Genomic DNA, 17,326 nt, shown 5'->3' on the forward strand with positions numbered 1-17,326 from the left:
TTTAGACTTAGTTTGCCTTTCACACTCCACTCCCACCCCACCCCCAAAATATTCTACCTTCTAAGTTGCTTTTTAAACTGTAGTGCAGCCTTTTGGGTACCATATTTCTTTCCTGTCAGTGGTCTTCAATAACAAGTTTTTTTTGAAAAGGAAAATCTTCCACTGGGTGCCTGGGTTTCCAATTTAGCCTTTCTGACTCTAGCTGTATTGAAGAGGAACCACCAATAGGTGGCAGCAGAATCTCAAGCAGGTTTCTTGGGAAAAAGTAAGGGACTGAGTTTTGTATTGGTTCTTTTTCATCTGTCTTGTAAATTCCTTGTGTTTGAGTTTAGTATCTGCATCCTAAATTGCCAGCTGCCTCTAGGAATTACCTGCCCAGTGGGGGACATCTGATTTCGACTGAATGTCTGTAGTCCCAGACTTGTTCTAGTAACACCTGCCAGGCACGGTGGCTCACGCCTATAATCCCAGCACTTTGGGAGGCTGAGGCGTGTGAATCACTTGAGGCCAGGAGTTCGAGACCAGCCTGGGCAACATGGCAAAACTCCATCTCTACTGAAAATACAAAAAATCAGCTGGGCGTGATGGTGGGCACTTGTAATCCCAGCTACTCAGGAGCCTGAGGCAGGAGAATCACTTGTACCCAGGAGGCAGAGGTTGCAGTGAGCCAAGATTACACCACTGTACTCCAGCCTGGGCGACAGAGTGAGATTCCATCTTTAAAAAAAAAAAAAAAAAAACTTGGGAGTGGAGCTCATTACTTTTAATAAATACAAGTTAAAGAGTCCAAGATTAATGACTTGGCCCACAGTGAAAACACAAGCAGGCTCCATAAAGAGCAATGTGAGAGCCACAGCTGAACAGTAGACAGTTGCAAAAATGTAGGAGGTGGAAGAACATGCCCTTCACTTGGCAAAACAGAAGCAAAAGAAAAAAAGTGCTAGTAAATCCTTGAGAAATTTAAAAAACTGTGGTCAGGAGGATTCCAGCCCCCTGGGTGCCACTGAGAGCTTATTCATCAGGCTGTGGTGTGGGGGACTGGAAACCACACCTTAGGACACTGAGCTCCAAAAGGAGAAAACTAGATTAGGGAAGGTGTGTGCTGCACCCTTCAAAGACCTCAGGAACGGGAATGTCAGGAGCTCCATGCGCCAAAACCCAGTTTCAGGACCCAACCTCCCCAGCCTTTTATAGAAAAGGAAGAGCTAAGAGCAGATTGGATCTTGGGTATAGCCTCTCCTAGATGAAGCTGATGTGTACACATCTGTCTCTCCAGGGGGCTCTGGTAGTGAGTCTCAGACTCCTAGCAACTCTGCATTTCACAGTGTAATATGGCCCCAGAGACCTAGGCCAGTTTATCTGTCGTCCTACACTGCAGCTTTTTTTCCCAAGGATCATGCACCACACCTCTATTAGGCTCTGGACTCAAAACAGTTTGGTAGGGAGTTGGTCCTAGTTGAGAAATAAAGAATAGACCAACCACAACTTTAAATCAGTTTATTGACACAGTAACACAACACACTTGCCTCCCTGACATCCCCGTCCCCCTCACCAAATCTAGATCTCTTCCCACTTCCTCTCCCCTTAGAAAAAGCTGTTTAGTGAAAACAGTTAAGGGCAGGCCACTTCTACACTCCCAGCGCTACCCTAGGCCGTGCAGAGCAGGGTCTCAGGCACTACTCAGAACCTGGTGGGGAGGCAGCTAGTGCTATGCTCAGCCAGCCAGAGGCATCCAGTCCCTAAGAACAGATTCCCCCACAATTCCCAGGCCCTGAGTTGCTATATATTCCTCTTCCTCTCTGCTCTTTGTGACCCCCAGGAAGGAGACCTTGGGGCCTGGGCCTGCAGCCAGGAGCAATAACTCCTGGCAGTGATTTGAGAATTAGAGTTTGGCTAGTGTTTTTATGGCCCAGGCATCCCCCCAAAAAGCCCTGGTGGTGGGAATAAATTTCAATGCCCCTATTTAAAATGTACTGATAACATTAAACAGATTAAGTCAGCTTAACCAAATGCCAGAATAACACTAAGCTGTAAAGAAGGAGGGGTCTGACCTGCTTACTCCAGGGCAGACACAAATGCACACAGAGAAGCCCAGGTAAGAGTGTCAAAAAACAACTCAAGGACACTGCCCAGGGACTGAAAAGCCTATACTCAGGAGCCCCTGGGGTGACAGGAAGCAAAGAAAGAAAATACACAGTCTTAATAACCAAAACAGAAAGCCAACAGCAGGGAAACCTGAGCCTGACAGTGCTGCCCACCAGCCCTCCAGGCCATGCCCCTGAACCCAGACAGTCCCTCCCCCTCTAGGCAATGTCCTCCCCTAGGCTAGATAGAACACATCACACAGCGCAGTTTAAAAAGCTTCTAATGCCAGTTCATAAACATCTTCATTTACTATTGGTGATTACATGTGAATAATATGTTTATACTGTTCTTTATGGAAAACAATTTCAACGAGTCAACTCCGAGAACACAATAGGCAACCCTCATCCTGAGCCCCTCAGTGTCCTTCCCTAGACAGCGAGGAGCCCTCTCGCCTGTCCCAGGGCTGCCTAACTTCCCCTCTTCCCCCACTGTGGCTCTTGGGCAAAGCATCCTCTATGACTATTAGTCCTCATCGGACAAGTTCTGGTCCAGGGGATAAACCATGAACATCACATCTGGCCGAGAGGGGACACAGGGATGGCCTGGACGTACAATCTCAAAGCCCAAGAAGCTGAAGGTCTTCAGGAGTGGAGCTGCAGAAGACAGAGTGTTAAAAAGTCTGATGAGAAACACAGGGTAGGCTGAAATCAAAACCCCAAACAAAGATGGAACAAATAAGCACTAGGCTTTTACTAACCCTTTGGGCACTTGACCTCCCACCATGATTTCCCAGGGTTTGAAAGGCAAATTCAAGAGTCCCACCTCATTGTGGAGGTGCTCCCTTCTCTCCCCCAGGCCCCACTGTCTGGGCTATAAGGCTCAGGCGGCTCTGACTCCTCACCTCTGTCTTCTCGGCCCTTCCTGAAGCAGATGAAGACATAGTTCACTTTCATCTTCTCTTCAGCAAACTCTAGCAGTGCTAACAATCTGCAGGAAGCAAAGAGAAGTACTGAGGCCCGTCGCCACCTTCCTAGACCTCCCTCCCATTCACACCCCACCCCCACCAACCCAAAGGCTTTTCTGAGGCCTACAACCAGCAGTATAAATGCAGAAGCTCCGGGCAGGGTGCAGTGGCTCACGCCTGTAATCTCAGCACTTTGGGAGGCTGAGGCGAGCGGATCATGAGGTCAGGAGATCAAGACCATCCTGGCTAACACGGTGAAACCCCACCTCTACCAAAAATACAAAAAATTAGCCGGGTGTGGTGGCGGGCACCTGTAGTCCCAGCTACTCCGGAGGCTGAGGCAGGAGAATGCCATGAACCCGGGAAGTGGAGCTTGCAGTGAGCCGAGATTGTGCCACTGCACTCCAGCCTGGGCAACAAAGCGAGACTCTGTCTCAAAAAAAAAAAAAAAAAAAAAAAAAAAGCAGAAGCTCCAGGAGGAAGATTCCTATGTCAAGACCTCAAGAGCCTTGAATTCAGAAAAAAAAAAAGGGCCACAGCACCTGAGAAAAATGTTATTGACTTTTCCTGTAATGGGAGTTCTTCATCTGAAAGCAACACTACCCATCTTAAGTAATGCTGTTCACAAGACAAAGTTTGGGGCCTAGAAAGAAAACCCAGTTCTTCAGGTGTCCGCCAGATTGCCAAGTTCAATATGATCACCTGCCACTGAGAGTGACACTCTGGGCTCTAACACAGCCTAAAAGGATTTTCTAAAGAGGCTGGGACCACTCGGGAACTCTGTCCCCAGGACATTTCTTACACATCTTGGCCTCTTGGAGAGTCTGCCCAATCCAATGAAATCCCACTTACCTCTGAGCTTCCTGGCCTCACTTCCTGGCCGCTTGGAGGGTCTTTGCCCAATCCAATGAAATCCCACTTACCTCTGAGCTTCCTGGGTGGGGTGTGAATGGGAGGGGAGAGGTCTAGGAAGGTGGTAATGGGCCTAAGTACTTCTCTTTGCTTCCTGGCCTTTTAAACTATACCACTGTGTAGCTAAAGGGGGATTTAGTGTCTGCTGGGAAGAGTGAACCATGGGGCGATTAACCGGCAGGCATTTGGTTAATGTGATAACAATCTGCTTTAATTATAACCTAGAGCAGGCCTGTCTTACTGGCTAAAAATAACCTGTTACAAAACGGTATCTGCTTGGGGAGTCTAGAGCTAAGGGAGAAGGCACAGACTCCCCTACAATTCTGTTACCACAGTAAACATATACTCTTCTCTGGAATGGGAACTCCTTTCCCTTCCCCAGCATTTGGCTCTTTACCCTTCTTTGCTCCCATCAGCTAATAATCCATCTGGGATTTCTACAAACAGGCTCTGGCTGGACAGGACTGCATCCCAAGAAGAGACCTTCACCTCGGTGACCTCATACTGGAAGTGGACGATGTGAGGTTTTCCATCATTCACAGGGAGGTCCTGGGTCACAGTGAGCTTCTCGTCCTGGGAAGGAAAGCAGGGCAGAGGACCAGGTCACTACTGCTTCTGGCCATATCATCCACTCCCTAATCTAGGTGATGCCGGGAGTCCCCTTAGGCCAGTCTCAGGGTAGCGTTGGATAGAGGCCATGCTGAAAATGCAGAGTGTCATGATGGCTAAAAGGAGCTGTCACTTACCAGAAACTAAAACCAGTTGATGGTAGTAAAAGCTAGCAAGGTAGGAAGGGAAATATTTACCAATTGTCCACTAAGTGCCAAGTACAAAGTGCTGTCCCATATATTTACCTTTATCACCATGACAAGCACTTCAGATGGTAATTAACAACTCCACTTTAAGTCTGAGAATAATGAAGCAACTGACCCAAGGCTCCAAAGACAGTGAATGGCAGAGATGAGATTCAAACCCAGGTCTCCCTGACTTGAAAGCCCACACTTTCCCCCAACACCACGTTCTTTTCCTTCCCTGTCAGAAAGGGAAACATCAAAAACAAATGATGATATGTGTGAGGGTTTGGCTGGAGCCCCAGTCAGCCAAAGTCTGATTCCAAGTGGACTGTAGGGTCCGTGTTATGTGTTACCTCCCTTGGGCACAATCCTAAAAGCCCAGAATTCAGCTACCCTGCTAACCTTCCATCCCAGTCTTAGTGAGAAGCTAAACTAACTTCTGGGCCTCAATTACAGCAGATTAAAAGGCAACAAATAGTGCTGTTATCTTTCCTCTAGTATTCCCAATAAGCCATGCAACAGCCTCAGCTGAAAGAGTCCTTCACAGTACCCCCACTGGCCTAGGCTAAGAGCCAGAGGACTACAGAAAATGATTACTGCCCTTGAGCAGCAGCTCAGTGGAGTCTGAGAAGGCTCCACACCCAGCCTTCCATCCCAGGGTCCTCCTTACCTTATATATTAGAGCTGAGAGAGAAGGATCCCTGCCGCCCCCTCGCCCACCGGGGATCTTCGACAGTGGGTGAGGGGCATCAGGAGCACCACAGAGGCCCTGGAACAATGTGCCTGCAGCACTGGAGCTGGGGACAGTTACTCAAAGGCAAAATACTACTGTAAGAGACAGAGAGAATGAGACAGTAAACACCAAGACTTGAAGATTTTTTTTTTTTTTTTGAGGCGGAATCTCACTGTGTCGCCCAGACTGGAGTGCAATGACATGATCTCGGCTCACTGCAACCTCTACCTCCCAAGCTCAAGCAATTCTCCTGCCTCAGCCTCCCGAGGAGCTGGGACTACAGGCGCATGCCACCACACCCAGCTAATTTTTGTATTTTTAGTAGAGATGGGGTTTCACCATGTTGGCCAGGCTGGTCTCAAACTCCTGACCTCGTGATCCATCCACCTCAGCCTCCCAAAGTGCTAGGACTACAGGCGTAAGCCACGGCGCCCGGCCAAGATGTAAAGGTATAACTCAAATCCCACCCCCATCCATCCCGGCTCTCTCTAAACAAGGGAAGGCTTATGAAGGCTCCCCAACTGCCCCAGTCCTGTGGGCTTCAGCTTCCAGAACTACACTGCTGTCTTAGGGGGAACCCACCGTGTTGCAGACGCATGGGGAAGGAGTCTCAGGAGGGCCAAGCTGGCACGAACCTGGCTCACTGCAACCTCCGCCTCCCAGGTTCAAGTGATTCTCCTGCCTCAGCCTCCCAAGTAGCTGGGATTATAGGCATGTGCCACCACGCCTGGCTAATTTTGTATTTTTTAGTAGAGACGGGGTTTCACCATGTTGGTCAGGCTGGTCTCAAACTCCTGACCTCCAGTCATCCACCGGCCTCAACCTCCCAAAGTGCTGGGATTACAAGCGTGAGCCACCACACCCGGCTGGAGTGAGAAATCATTTAACTAAATCCCTTGACGGTTAAGAATAAAACTACATCCAGGGATTTAGCTCTCAGAGCAGAGGTACACAATAGTACATAGAATACTGTGATATCTGATTTGCCCCTGGTATGCCACCAAATGCGGGGCCTTCTTGCCCTTCTTTGCTGATCCTTTTGTGACCTGAGCGTGGGAGGTCAGGTAATAGTGATGTGGTCAGAACAGAAATTCAGATGTGCTGGGAGCAGGGTATGTGCTGGGAGAGGATGCATGCTATGACCTGAGTAAGGAATCCAATAATCAGATTATAGCAGGTAAAAGGCTCCTAAAGGAGCTCCCTGTCACCTTACTGGCCACCTTGATTTTCGGATGGACCCAACAGGGCTGTAGATCTGCTCAACTGTCTTTGAATCCAATTTAGTGGTTCCTTAGGCTGAGATGTAGTTCATTCCCTAGGCCAAGGGCAAGTGAAGCAGAGAAAGAGGTATATTGTGTGTGCGTGTACACACCACGACTCAGCAACAGGCCTGTTTCCCAGCCACCACACATCAGCCTCAGAGCAGCTGGAATGCAGTGGACACATACAGGGGGTACTGCAGTGGTGTGCTGGGGCCAGCTCACACAATCGTGCACATCTCTTCCCAAGTATGTGTTTAATGATGTCATGTTGGTACCTTGAATTGGCCAGAGGAGGAGTATTTATACTGCAAAAGTCCCCAAATGCTGTAAATTAGGGCTTTTTTCCCCCTGAAAGCCATTGTAAAATGGTGTGAGGTAACTATTCTTCACACTGTCCTTTGCTTTATATAGCATGGCATGCCAATTTTGGACTCTCCTAAATGAAGAACAACAAACTGAACTCACACTTAACATGGCAATGGTACAATAACCAAAGGGGCAGTCCTATTAGCAGAACTGTATCTGCACTCCAGCTGAAAATGGAAGTCCAAATCCATCACTGCTCAGCTCCTAGGGTCTGTTCTCTCAAAGATTTCAAATGGAGGCCTACAAGTATACTTGGAAATTTCTTTGAGAAATGGATTTCCCACAAAAGTGTCCATGGGTGAGGAGCAGCGTCATTATCTAGGGGTGCACTTTGGGAGGCCAAAGAGGGAGGATCACTTGAGCTCAGGAGTTCAAGACCAGCCTGGCCAACATGGCAAAACCCCATCTCTACTAAAAGTACAAAAATTAGCTGGATGTGGTGGCAGGCGCCTGTAATCCCAGGTATTCAAAATGCTGAGGCAGAAGAATTTATTGAACCCAGGAGGTGGAGGCTGCAGTTAGCCAAGATTGCGCCACTGCACTCTAGCCTGGGTGACAGAGCCAGACTCCTCCTCCAAAAAAAAAAAAAAAAAAAAAAATCTAGGGCTGTAACCACATATCCACCTCTTCCCTCCTCTGGAAAACCTCAGGTCATCCTCACCTCCTCCACTCTTGGCCTCACCAACAGCTGTTAACAGAAAGGGCTGAACTGGGCGCGGTGGCTCATGCCTGTAATCCCAACACTTTGGGAGACTGAGGCGGGTGGATCACTTGAGGACAGGAGTTTGAGAGCAGCCTGGCCAATATGGTGAAACCCCATCTCTACTAAAAATACAAAAAAAAAAATTTAGCCAGGTGTGGTGTGCACCTGTAGACCCAGCTACTCAGGAGGCTGATGCAGGAGAATCGCTTGAACCTGGGAGGCGGAGGCTGCAGTGAGCTAAGATTGTGCCACTGTACTCTAGCCTGGGTGACAGAGTAAAACTTCAGCTCAAAACAAAAATGGCCAGGCGCAGTGGCTCACACCTGTAATCTCAGCAGTTTTGGAGGCCGAGGTGGGTGGATCACCTGAGGTCAGGAGTTTGAGACCAGCCTGGCCAACGTGGTGAAACCCCATCTCTACTGAAAATACAAAAATTAGCTGGGTGTGGTAGCGCGTGCCTGTAATCCAAGCTACTAAGGAGGCTGAGGCAGGAGAATCCCTTGAACCTGGGAAGTGGGGGTTGCAGTGAGCAAAGACCACACCACTGCACTCCAGCCTGGGCAACAAAAGCAAAACTCTGTCAAAAAAACAAAAACAAACAAACAGAAAGGGCTTAACAGAGGACTATGCTACTGTTTTCAAGACAGGAGTTATTTTCTGCTGGGGACAATCAGCTATTGTGATTCCCCCTTCCAATGTGTTAAGGGGCAGAATAACAGTGTCCAGACTAGAAAAAATAAGACAGGGGTTGGGGACGGGGGGGAGTTTCCCCAAGCAAATGCACACACATGCACCACATCATATGATTCCCTTCTCATTCTCCAATGACCACTTCTGGCCTGTGCTGAGGTTCCTGCAGGGGCATGAGGAGGGTTGGGCCACTGGAGAAAGCTGATTTGCTTCTATTGGTCAATGGAGTTAGCCAAAGATGGGGCAAACCCCTCTGAGATAGACAGATTATCATCTTGTATACGAGGAGAATTAATTAGGTTCACAGCATAACCCTATCAATCACCAAGGCCCTTGCAATTCTAGAATTCTGGTGCCAGGCTCCTACTTCCAAAGGAATTATTCCTCAAATGGTCTTTAGATAAGTGAGCTACATTCAACCTCTGCCCTGCATTCCAACTACCATCTTGATTCTTAGCTAATTTTTACTTGCAAACAGCAGAAGCAACGGGGCCAACTCACTGAAATGAAGAGAATAAAGTGAGGATATTGTTTTTAGACCATAATCCCCTTTGTCTTCCTAGAAATAATCCCTGGAGCCGGCCTACCCTGTGTCCAGCACTAATCTATGAGCTTGTGATATTTCTTTTTTTAAGCTAGTCATATTTAGCAGTGGGGCTTGTGATATTTCTGGTTTCCTGATCTCTCTCCTCTTCAAATAAATGCAAGATATCTACGCCATGGTAACATGTCATTTACTTCCCCACTCTCACATACAAGGATCCTGGAGGCTCTGCTCCTCCCCCATAAATCTGTGCAGGAAAGCGAGTGTGTATGTGAGTGGGGGTGGAGGGGTGTTTCAAGCCCCCACTCTGGGAACTAGTTCCAGTTCCCTAAAAGAAACAGCTGGGGTTTGGGATAAGCTTAGTAGACAGTAGATCACAATAATTATCTTCATCGTCCACATAAAGCATCTGTTATTAGTTACTTGCTGTGAATGGCAAATTGCTTCTCTTCCAAAAAACCTGACTGTCATTTCTAAAGTGAGAAAGGAAGGCGGATGGGTACGTATGTGGTAGTTAAAGACATTAAGGGGCATGAAATTACCCAGTAATGGCCTTCTCTTCTAATAATGGCTTTAGTGTTCAAATGGTATTAAAGATCCGCCACCAAGCTCATTAGGAATAGTGAATCCTGGAAGAATTTAAGCACAACAGACAGTGACTTCTAAACACAAGTATTCCTATCCTAAGATCCAAACCAGGTTGGGTTTCATATTCAGTTTAGTCTTGTTTCTAACTGGCTCCTATCCCCATCTTTTTCCAATCCTTCCTCATCTCCTGGTCACACCACTTGAGGGCAGGCATGGTTTAATCTCAACCACCGAAAGGATGATTTAAGAAACAGGCTGGGCATGGTGGCTCATGCCTGTAATCCCAGCACTTTGGGAGGCTGAGGTAGGAGAAATGCTTGAACCAGGGAGGCGGAGGCTGCAGTGAGCTGAGATCGCACCACTGCACTCCAGCCTGGGTGACAGAGCGAGACTCTGTCTCAAAAAAAAAAAAAAAAAAAAAAGGCAGCTCAGTCCTTTTCAGAGGCTGAAAAGATCAGGCTGATTAAGGAGAATCAAATGTATCAGACTGAACCCAAACATCCAGCTGGGCTGGTCCTGCTTTGCAGGAGAAAAAAGAAATACACCATGCTGGAAACTAACGTGTCAGGTATCCAGCATACAAGGCAATTCAGAAGAGAGATGGAACATTAGAGTCAATCTGTTAGTGCCTTTTATTTTCTCAGTGATAGGACATGCCCTTGGAAACACTCCTCAGAATACATATGAGTGCTACTAACATAACACATCCTGCTGTCTCTAAAGTGTCTGTGAAACTGTTGTATGAAATGCCCTTAGCAGGTTACAGTTTCACACACTGACTACAGATAGGCAGTGTATGCAGCAGATGTATAGCTGGGCAATGATGATGGTAAATAAAATTTTTATAATTCAAATGCTATTTCTAAATCTCTAGGGTACTTACTATTTAGAATTAACCCTTAAGTCTCTTGATAAAAGTAAAGGATCTTCTGTTAAATAATCACTTCCAGCTGGGCGCAGTGGCTCACGCCTGTAATCCCAGCACTTTGGGAGGCAGAGGCGGGCAGATCACAAAGTCAGGAGATCGAGATCATCCTGGTCAACACGGTGAAACCCCGTCTCTACTTAAAATACAAAAATTAGCTGCACGTGGTGGTGCACACCTGTATTCCCAGCTACTTGGGAGGCTGAGGCAGCAGAATCGCTTGAACACGGGAGGCAGAGGTTGCAGTGAGCCAAGACCGCGCCACAGTACTCCAGCCTGGCAACAGAGCAAGACTCCATTTCAAAAAAAAAAAAGATTCACTTCCGGCTGTCTTTAAGTCAGTTTTGATTTACACACAGTTGGTCCTCTATATCCACAGGTTCCACATTCGTGGATTCAACCAACCATGGGTCAAAAATACTCAGATAAAAAAATAGTACAAATAAAAAAGCACTAAAACTATTTACATAGCATTTACATTGTGTTATGTATTATAAGTAATCTAGAGATAATTTAAAGTATATGGGAAGATATACGTAGGTTATATGTAAATACTACACCATTTTATATAATGGAATTGAGCACCCTTGGATTTTTGTAACGGGGAGGTCCTGAAACCAATCCCCCACAGATGGCTACGGAAAGAGTACAGAGTACAAAGAGAAGAGATTCCATATAAAAGTAATTCTGTGAGTAACTTCCACTTAGCTACATCTAAAAAATACTTAAATTCAAATTCTCCTTAATATACTTCTGATCATGTTTCACTTGAATCAGTGGCCTCCTTCGCTCATTCAATTCTGCACCCTTTCTCTCTGGTTTCTATTACCTGCCGGAGAAAGTCAGATGGCCTTGATATTAACTACCTTTTGGTATCAAATGAAGACAGGAAAACCACATTCCCAACACAGTTCTACATTCATTTCCCCCTCTCAACCTCTTCTGACCCATTCTTTCTCAGGCCCTGTCTCACAGAACACCCAAAGGTGCCCTCACTTCCCTCATACAGGTTGCTTTTACTCTGAGACTAGGAATGTCTTTGATGACTAATCCCTATGCAAAAAGACATGTCATCACTTAGCAAAACAGAAAGTAAGAAAGGTGGGAGGTGATGACCACCTCCAGTCTAGTGTGGCCCTAGAGGATGATTTCCAGCTGTCAATGCCCCTTCCATCTGAGAAAGGGCCCTTGGCAGACGCCAGGCATAAGTCATTTCACTAGGGCTGCTCTGCATTCCACAGGGAGTCTTCTTGCTAAGCACAATTATAAAGAAAATGACATCACCACTCTGAATCACAGGCTGAAAGCAAAATTGGGTTTTGGTTGATTCTCCACAAGAAACAGTTATAGTGGTAGCGAGAATATCTGTGCCTTTGAGGTTTGCTTATCACACAGCTGATATTGATACATATGCCAAAGGTAGGCACAATCACATATGCTACCAGAGGTGAGTGGATAGCTAGGTAATCAAGCTTTAAAATAAGACTTTACTTTTACATATTAGTACCTCAATCTAGTTTGTAGAGTAAGGTCATCACACAGTGCCAGCCTCTTCCCAGGATAGAATTACATCATTGTTTGTATAGTATCAAAGGCCTAAGAAATTTTCTTAAGGTTTATCTAATACAAAGCATTTTATGCTACTGCTGCTAACCGGACACTACCTGTTTTGTTCACTTTAAGTGACAAAATTCTTGCCTGCCTACTTGTCCGTTTCTGGTCTATAACTTTTTTTTTTTTTTTTTTTTTAGATGGGCTCTCACTATGTTGCCCAGGCTGGTCTTGAACTCCTGGGCTCAAGCAATCGTCTCAGCCTCCCAAAGTGCTGGGATTACAGGTGTGAGCCACCATGCCTGGCCTGGTCTGTAACTTTCAATTAGGCTGCATAACCTTCTAAATCGTGGCACAACTTGAATCAACACTGTATACTCTTTCAAAAAAGGGATGAATTACTCGTTTTGTTTTTCTAGAAATGCACATTTGTAACATCCCTCTATCCCACTCCTCAGTCCTGTTTTTTATATTTTTGAGCAGCTCTGAGACTAAATTTGGATTTCTTGGCAGAGTGAGGAATTGCTATTATTAGCCCACACTGCTTTCTGAAGCTCAGCTCTGATTTGGGGGGATTCCTGACTATACTAGGAGAGTGCCTCTCTCTCTCTCTCCTCTTTCACTCTCTCCTCTCTCTCCCCCCTCTTCTCCTCTCCCCCAACCCTCCTACCTATAGGGTGACCTTGAAGGCACATCATAGGAAAACTGGCTCTCCCTACCACTCCATGCCCAACAAGCCATAGTGCCAACAAATAAGGAATAACTGAAACCAGACTCTTTAGGAAGAGACAGAAATTCCATTACCCAGGAAACCACTCAGTGAAGATGCTGATAGTTCTGATATGTTCTTGTGCTCTGCCCCCTTTCCCCCAAAAACCACCTGTAGAACCAAATGTGTCTCTTCAAAGCCCATCAGCACAGATTGATAATAATATCACTATCAATCCAGGGCTAGTGCTTCTCTACATACTATACTGTCACAGGTACAAAGCAAGCCCTAGACAGATACTGTCTCCCTGCCCCCGCAAATCCAGGGACAAAAAGGCCAGGAAGCTTGATTTCCTTGGATTTAAACCTCATGTTCAAAAAGGGTAATAAAGGTGCTTGTACTTGTATCTTCTTCCCTCCCCCACCATCAGGAATTCTGACATTTTGGAAGTACCAATCAGAACAACACTGGAAAGGAAGAGCCTTGTTTTCAAAACATGGTGCCAGCTCCTCTGCAACTATTTCTTCCAGGAAACCAAGCCTCCACCTCCTGAGTTTTTCACTGGAGCCAGGGAAGCTGAAAATCCCATCCCCCACCCAATGGGAACTAAACCCAGCCAGCTCCCCGCTCTGTGGATATGAAACACCCCGAGAACACTGACTGGGAAGAACATCCGGCTCTTATCGGAATCCCTAGTTAGGACTCTACCAGGATTCCTTTTAGAAAGTTAGGGGCAGGCCCGAGGAAGCTAGGAAACATGCTATGGAAACGGGATTGCCATCACTCAAAGAAATCAGACACCCTGCACACAACACCCCACCCCCAGGCCAAGTGGAGAAGCCTGATCCAAGGCCTAGCTCCTACCCAGGCCCTGGCAGGCCAGTTGGCTCCTCTCTCCACCTGCCTCTCATACAGCCAGGCCCCTCAAATTACCAACACGCTAAGCAAGGGCCCTGGAGACAAGCAAGCCTGTTTTGCCACTTAGGAAGCTGGAAAGAATTTTTGAGTCAAGTTAACCCAACCCCCTCTTCTTTACACATGTAAGCACACTGGCTCAGCCAGAACTCAGGTCTTTCAACCTCACAGTTGGTGAAGACTCTTACATGTTGGGTCCAAGTTGCTCAACTCTTAGGGCTCAGCCTGCAAAAGACTCGGCATTTCGACCAGCTCAGTCCAGAGGACTCCAGAGAATGACTGCTGAGACCACCCCACCTTCCAACCCCCACTACAGACACACAAAAAGAAGAGGAAAAAAAGTCCATCTCACATACCCCCTTGAGTGGGTTTTGTTGTAGGTCCCTCTGCTTCCCTCCACCCGTGCTTCATCCTGCCCTCTCTCATACCTGCCATCTATCCTCAGCACACACAGCGCCTTTGCCACACGTAACACCTTTGCATCCAGCACTCTCCGAGTCTACATCCGCCTCCACCTCCTCAGCTCCAGAGGGGCTGGGTTACAGAAGATGGAGTGAAAGAGGGGAATGCAGAGGGAATGGACATGGAGACTCTTGGAAAAGGAAACTCTAACAGCTGATGGGCTATAGGGTAAAGAGAACTTGGGAGGCAGGGATAACAGGTCAAATAAGACCATAACAAATTATCAAATGGGGAATGAATTTTCTTTCTACATGTAAAGAAGAAATGGAGGTGGGAGCACTGGTTAAGAGTCTGAGACTTGGGGGAAGAAAATGGCCAATAGCTGAGAACTAAGTAACTAGAGACAGGAACTTCAGAGGCTGTTGCAGGTATTGTATCTTGCGTACTTCTGGACAGTACCTGAGAGAGAAAGACTAAGAAATCCCTGAAGAAATGGAGTCCAGGAGGCAGAGGTTGCAGTGAGCCCAGATCGCACCACTGCACTCCAGCCTGTGCCACAGAGTGAGACCCTGTCTAAAAAAAAAAAAAAAAAAAAAAAAAATTCCTCCAAGAAAATTAGGCCCTTGTCAGTAGAAAAAGAGCTGACACCCACTACAGGAATAGGATAGGAAAAGCTGCGGGAAGGAAGCAGTGGTTTTTAACCCCAGCTTCGTATTATAATTACCTGGGGAGCTTTAAAACTATATGCTAATAATCAGGACACTGTAGGCCAATAAGACCAATCTTTGAAGGTGGGGCCCAAGTGACTGATTTCTCAAATGTGAAGCCAGGGAAAGAAACACTGAAATACAAGAATAGCTGAAAACCCAGTTGGAATATTTAAGGCTGGTGCTGTTAACAAGTAGGAAAGGAAAGTTGATAGCCTATTTCAGTAAGAAGAGTGCCCAAGTTTGAGAGGAACCCTGAGTGGCAGTTAGAGGGCTCTATGCAAAGAAAAGCAAGAAAGAAGGCAGTGCTTTTAAGAGAAACTAGTCTAATTCTGAATAGAACATGGCCCAATTTAAGAAAGATTTACAGGGAATGGATCTGCTTGCAAAATAATGAGGCCCAAGTGAGAGGCAGAGGCCATAAGGCCAAATCTGGGGACAAAAGGTCTGGTGTGGGGAACTAATGAGCTTCAGACACGGTTTGGACAGGACAGCAACAAGTCTGGGGAAAAAATGAGGAAGAGAATTAGGTCCAAATTGTAAATGAAAGCCATTCTGATGTATAAGGAGCAACTGAAATTAAAAATTCTGGGGAATTAGGAAATTGTGGAACAGTTTCAGAGAACAGAGGCAGAAATATGGAATATATTAAAATTTGAGGGAAGACAGGTAAGAAGGATTGCCTTGGAGAAAGAGAGGCATGCAGAGAAAGGAAAATTGAGCAGCTATCTGCAGGGGGAAGGGTATACCATGCAAGTTTGGAAAACCAGGGTGCTCGGTCTGAGAAAGATGTGCAGCCCTTCTCTAATTAATGGGGGAAGACTAGGGTCGGGTTTTGATGGAGGAAATTGCAAAGGCCTAGCGTCCAGAATATAGAGCTTGGTTTGAAGGCACTGGAGGTACAGGGGGAAGGTTCACTGGAAGCGGGATGGCTGAGTCCTGTGATCTGATGATCCAAAGATGGGGTTCAGTTAAGAGGGGAAGGAGAAGGATGAGTCCCAGCTGAAAGATGTTTACAGGGTAAGAATGTTTCCAAGAGTGTTAGGGGTATACCATTGGGGCAATAGGATGGAGCACAGAATCAAACCCAGTGTTTGATAAATAAAAGGAATGACGTTAGGAGACTGGGAAAATGGGGCCTAACTGGGAGAGGGGTGTGGAGGGAGGAAGGTGGGGGAAAGATAAAGCTGAAGTATGGGACCAGAAGGAAGGCTGGACATACCACGTGTAAGGACTGCTAGGCCTGAAGAGAATGGGGGGAGGGTGATGAGTGGGGGTAACTGAGAACTGAGGGGTGGAGGCTGACTTTGGGCGGGGGGCAGTGATACGAGAAGAGTCTGGGTGGGGGGTGCAGTTTTCATCAGGGAGGGGATTCAAAGTGAAGGGTTAAGTGACTTATAAGGGGAGTAAGAAAGATCTGAGGAAGACAGGAAACAATTTGGGGAATCTGGATGCGGGGGAAAGCCCAGTTTGGGGAATGGGGCACAGTTCGGTGGGGCTAAGGAAAAAAAGGGGACCTGGTTGGAAGGTTGGGTTCCGGCTTTTGGGGGCTTTAGGAGAGGAGGAAGCCCGGATGAGGGGGATGGGCCCGGCTGAAGAGAAGGAGCTAAAGGACATAAGAAGGCCCAGCTGCAGGGCTGAGGACCGGACTGGGGTGACTACAGTGGTGAAGGGAGCTGGCTGGGGCGGATGGCCCCGTTGCGGGGGGCGGGGGCCGGCTGGGGGTATGGGAGAGGCCCTCTGGAGCAGATGAGGGAGGATGGGGGCGGGGAGCCTGGGCCGGGCCGTTACCTGTCCTGGGTGTTTATCATCCTCGGCGGCTCTGCTCAGGGTGGGAGGAGGCGGCGCAGGGAGTGGATAGGTGGATGAGTGGGTGGGTGTGGGGTCGCGCGCGCGGGGTCGATCTCTGCGGGCTAAGTCCCTGTCAGGCCGCGGGCCGAGCACCTCCTCCTGCCTCAGCGAGCGCCTGCCTCCAACTGACCCTCCCCGGCCGCCGCCGACGCCGCCGCAGCCGCCCCGCCCCCGAGTGCCTCATCTGCATAGCCCCACCCCAGCGCCGCGCGGTGTCCTGGGAAACTGGGGCCCACAACAAAGGGCAAAGCTCCGCCCCGCCTCCGAGCAGGCGCACCAGGGACCAATCGTGGGGGTGGGGGTAGGGGGTCCGAATGAAGGGCAGGCTGTGATGGAGGCCATGGCCAAGGCGGTGGCTTTGCCCGCCGCTGCGGCAGCGCGGCCCAGAAGATGCGTTGTGTTTCCTGTAGAGTTTTCTGTGAGGATTGACTCAACCTGGTCCTCATCCCTATTGCTCTTTTGCGTGGGGCCGAACAGGGCTGTGCCATTTGGGAGGATATTAAAACAAAATCAGAAATCTAAGAGAACTACACACATATTAGCACCATTACCAGTCTGAGTCCAGGCCCACAGATCTGTTATCTCAACTCATAATGCAGAACCTCAGCTGTCAGCGTAGATCAAC

The 17,326-nt window shown here is 47.7% G+C and overlaps 1 protein-coding gene across 1 annotated transcript; it reads right to left on the reverse strand.

The window, feature by feature from the left end:
• Positions 1-1,482: 1,482 nt before the first annotated feature.
• OAZ2 (ornithine decarboxylase antizyme 2) lies at positions 1,483-16,885 on the reverse strand. Its single transcript, XM_050796046.1, is given in 6 exon segments — positions 1,483-2,738; positions 2,987-3,072; positions 4,359-4,534; positions 5,426-5,506; positions 5,508-5,583; positions 16,642-16,885. Coding segments are annotated over 6 exon segments (570 nt in total). The 5' UTR covers positions 16,662-16,885; the 3' UTR covers positions 1,483-2,607.
• Between the last annotated feature and the right edge of the window lie 441 nt (positions 16,886-17,326).

The sequence above is a fragment of the Macaca thibetana genome, chromosome 7 (genome assembly GCF_024542745.1).
Source record: "Macaca thibetana thibetana isolate TM-01 chromosome 7, ASM2454274v1, whole genome shotgun sequence".
Taxonomy (NCBI): Eukaryota; Metazoa; Chordata; class Mammalia; order Primates; family Cercopithecidae; genus Macaca; species Macaca thibetana.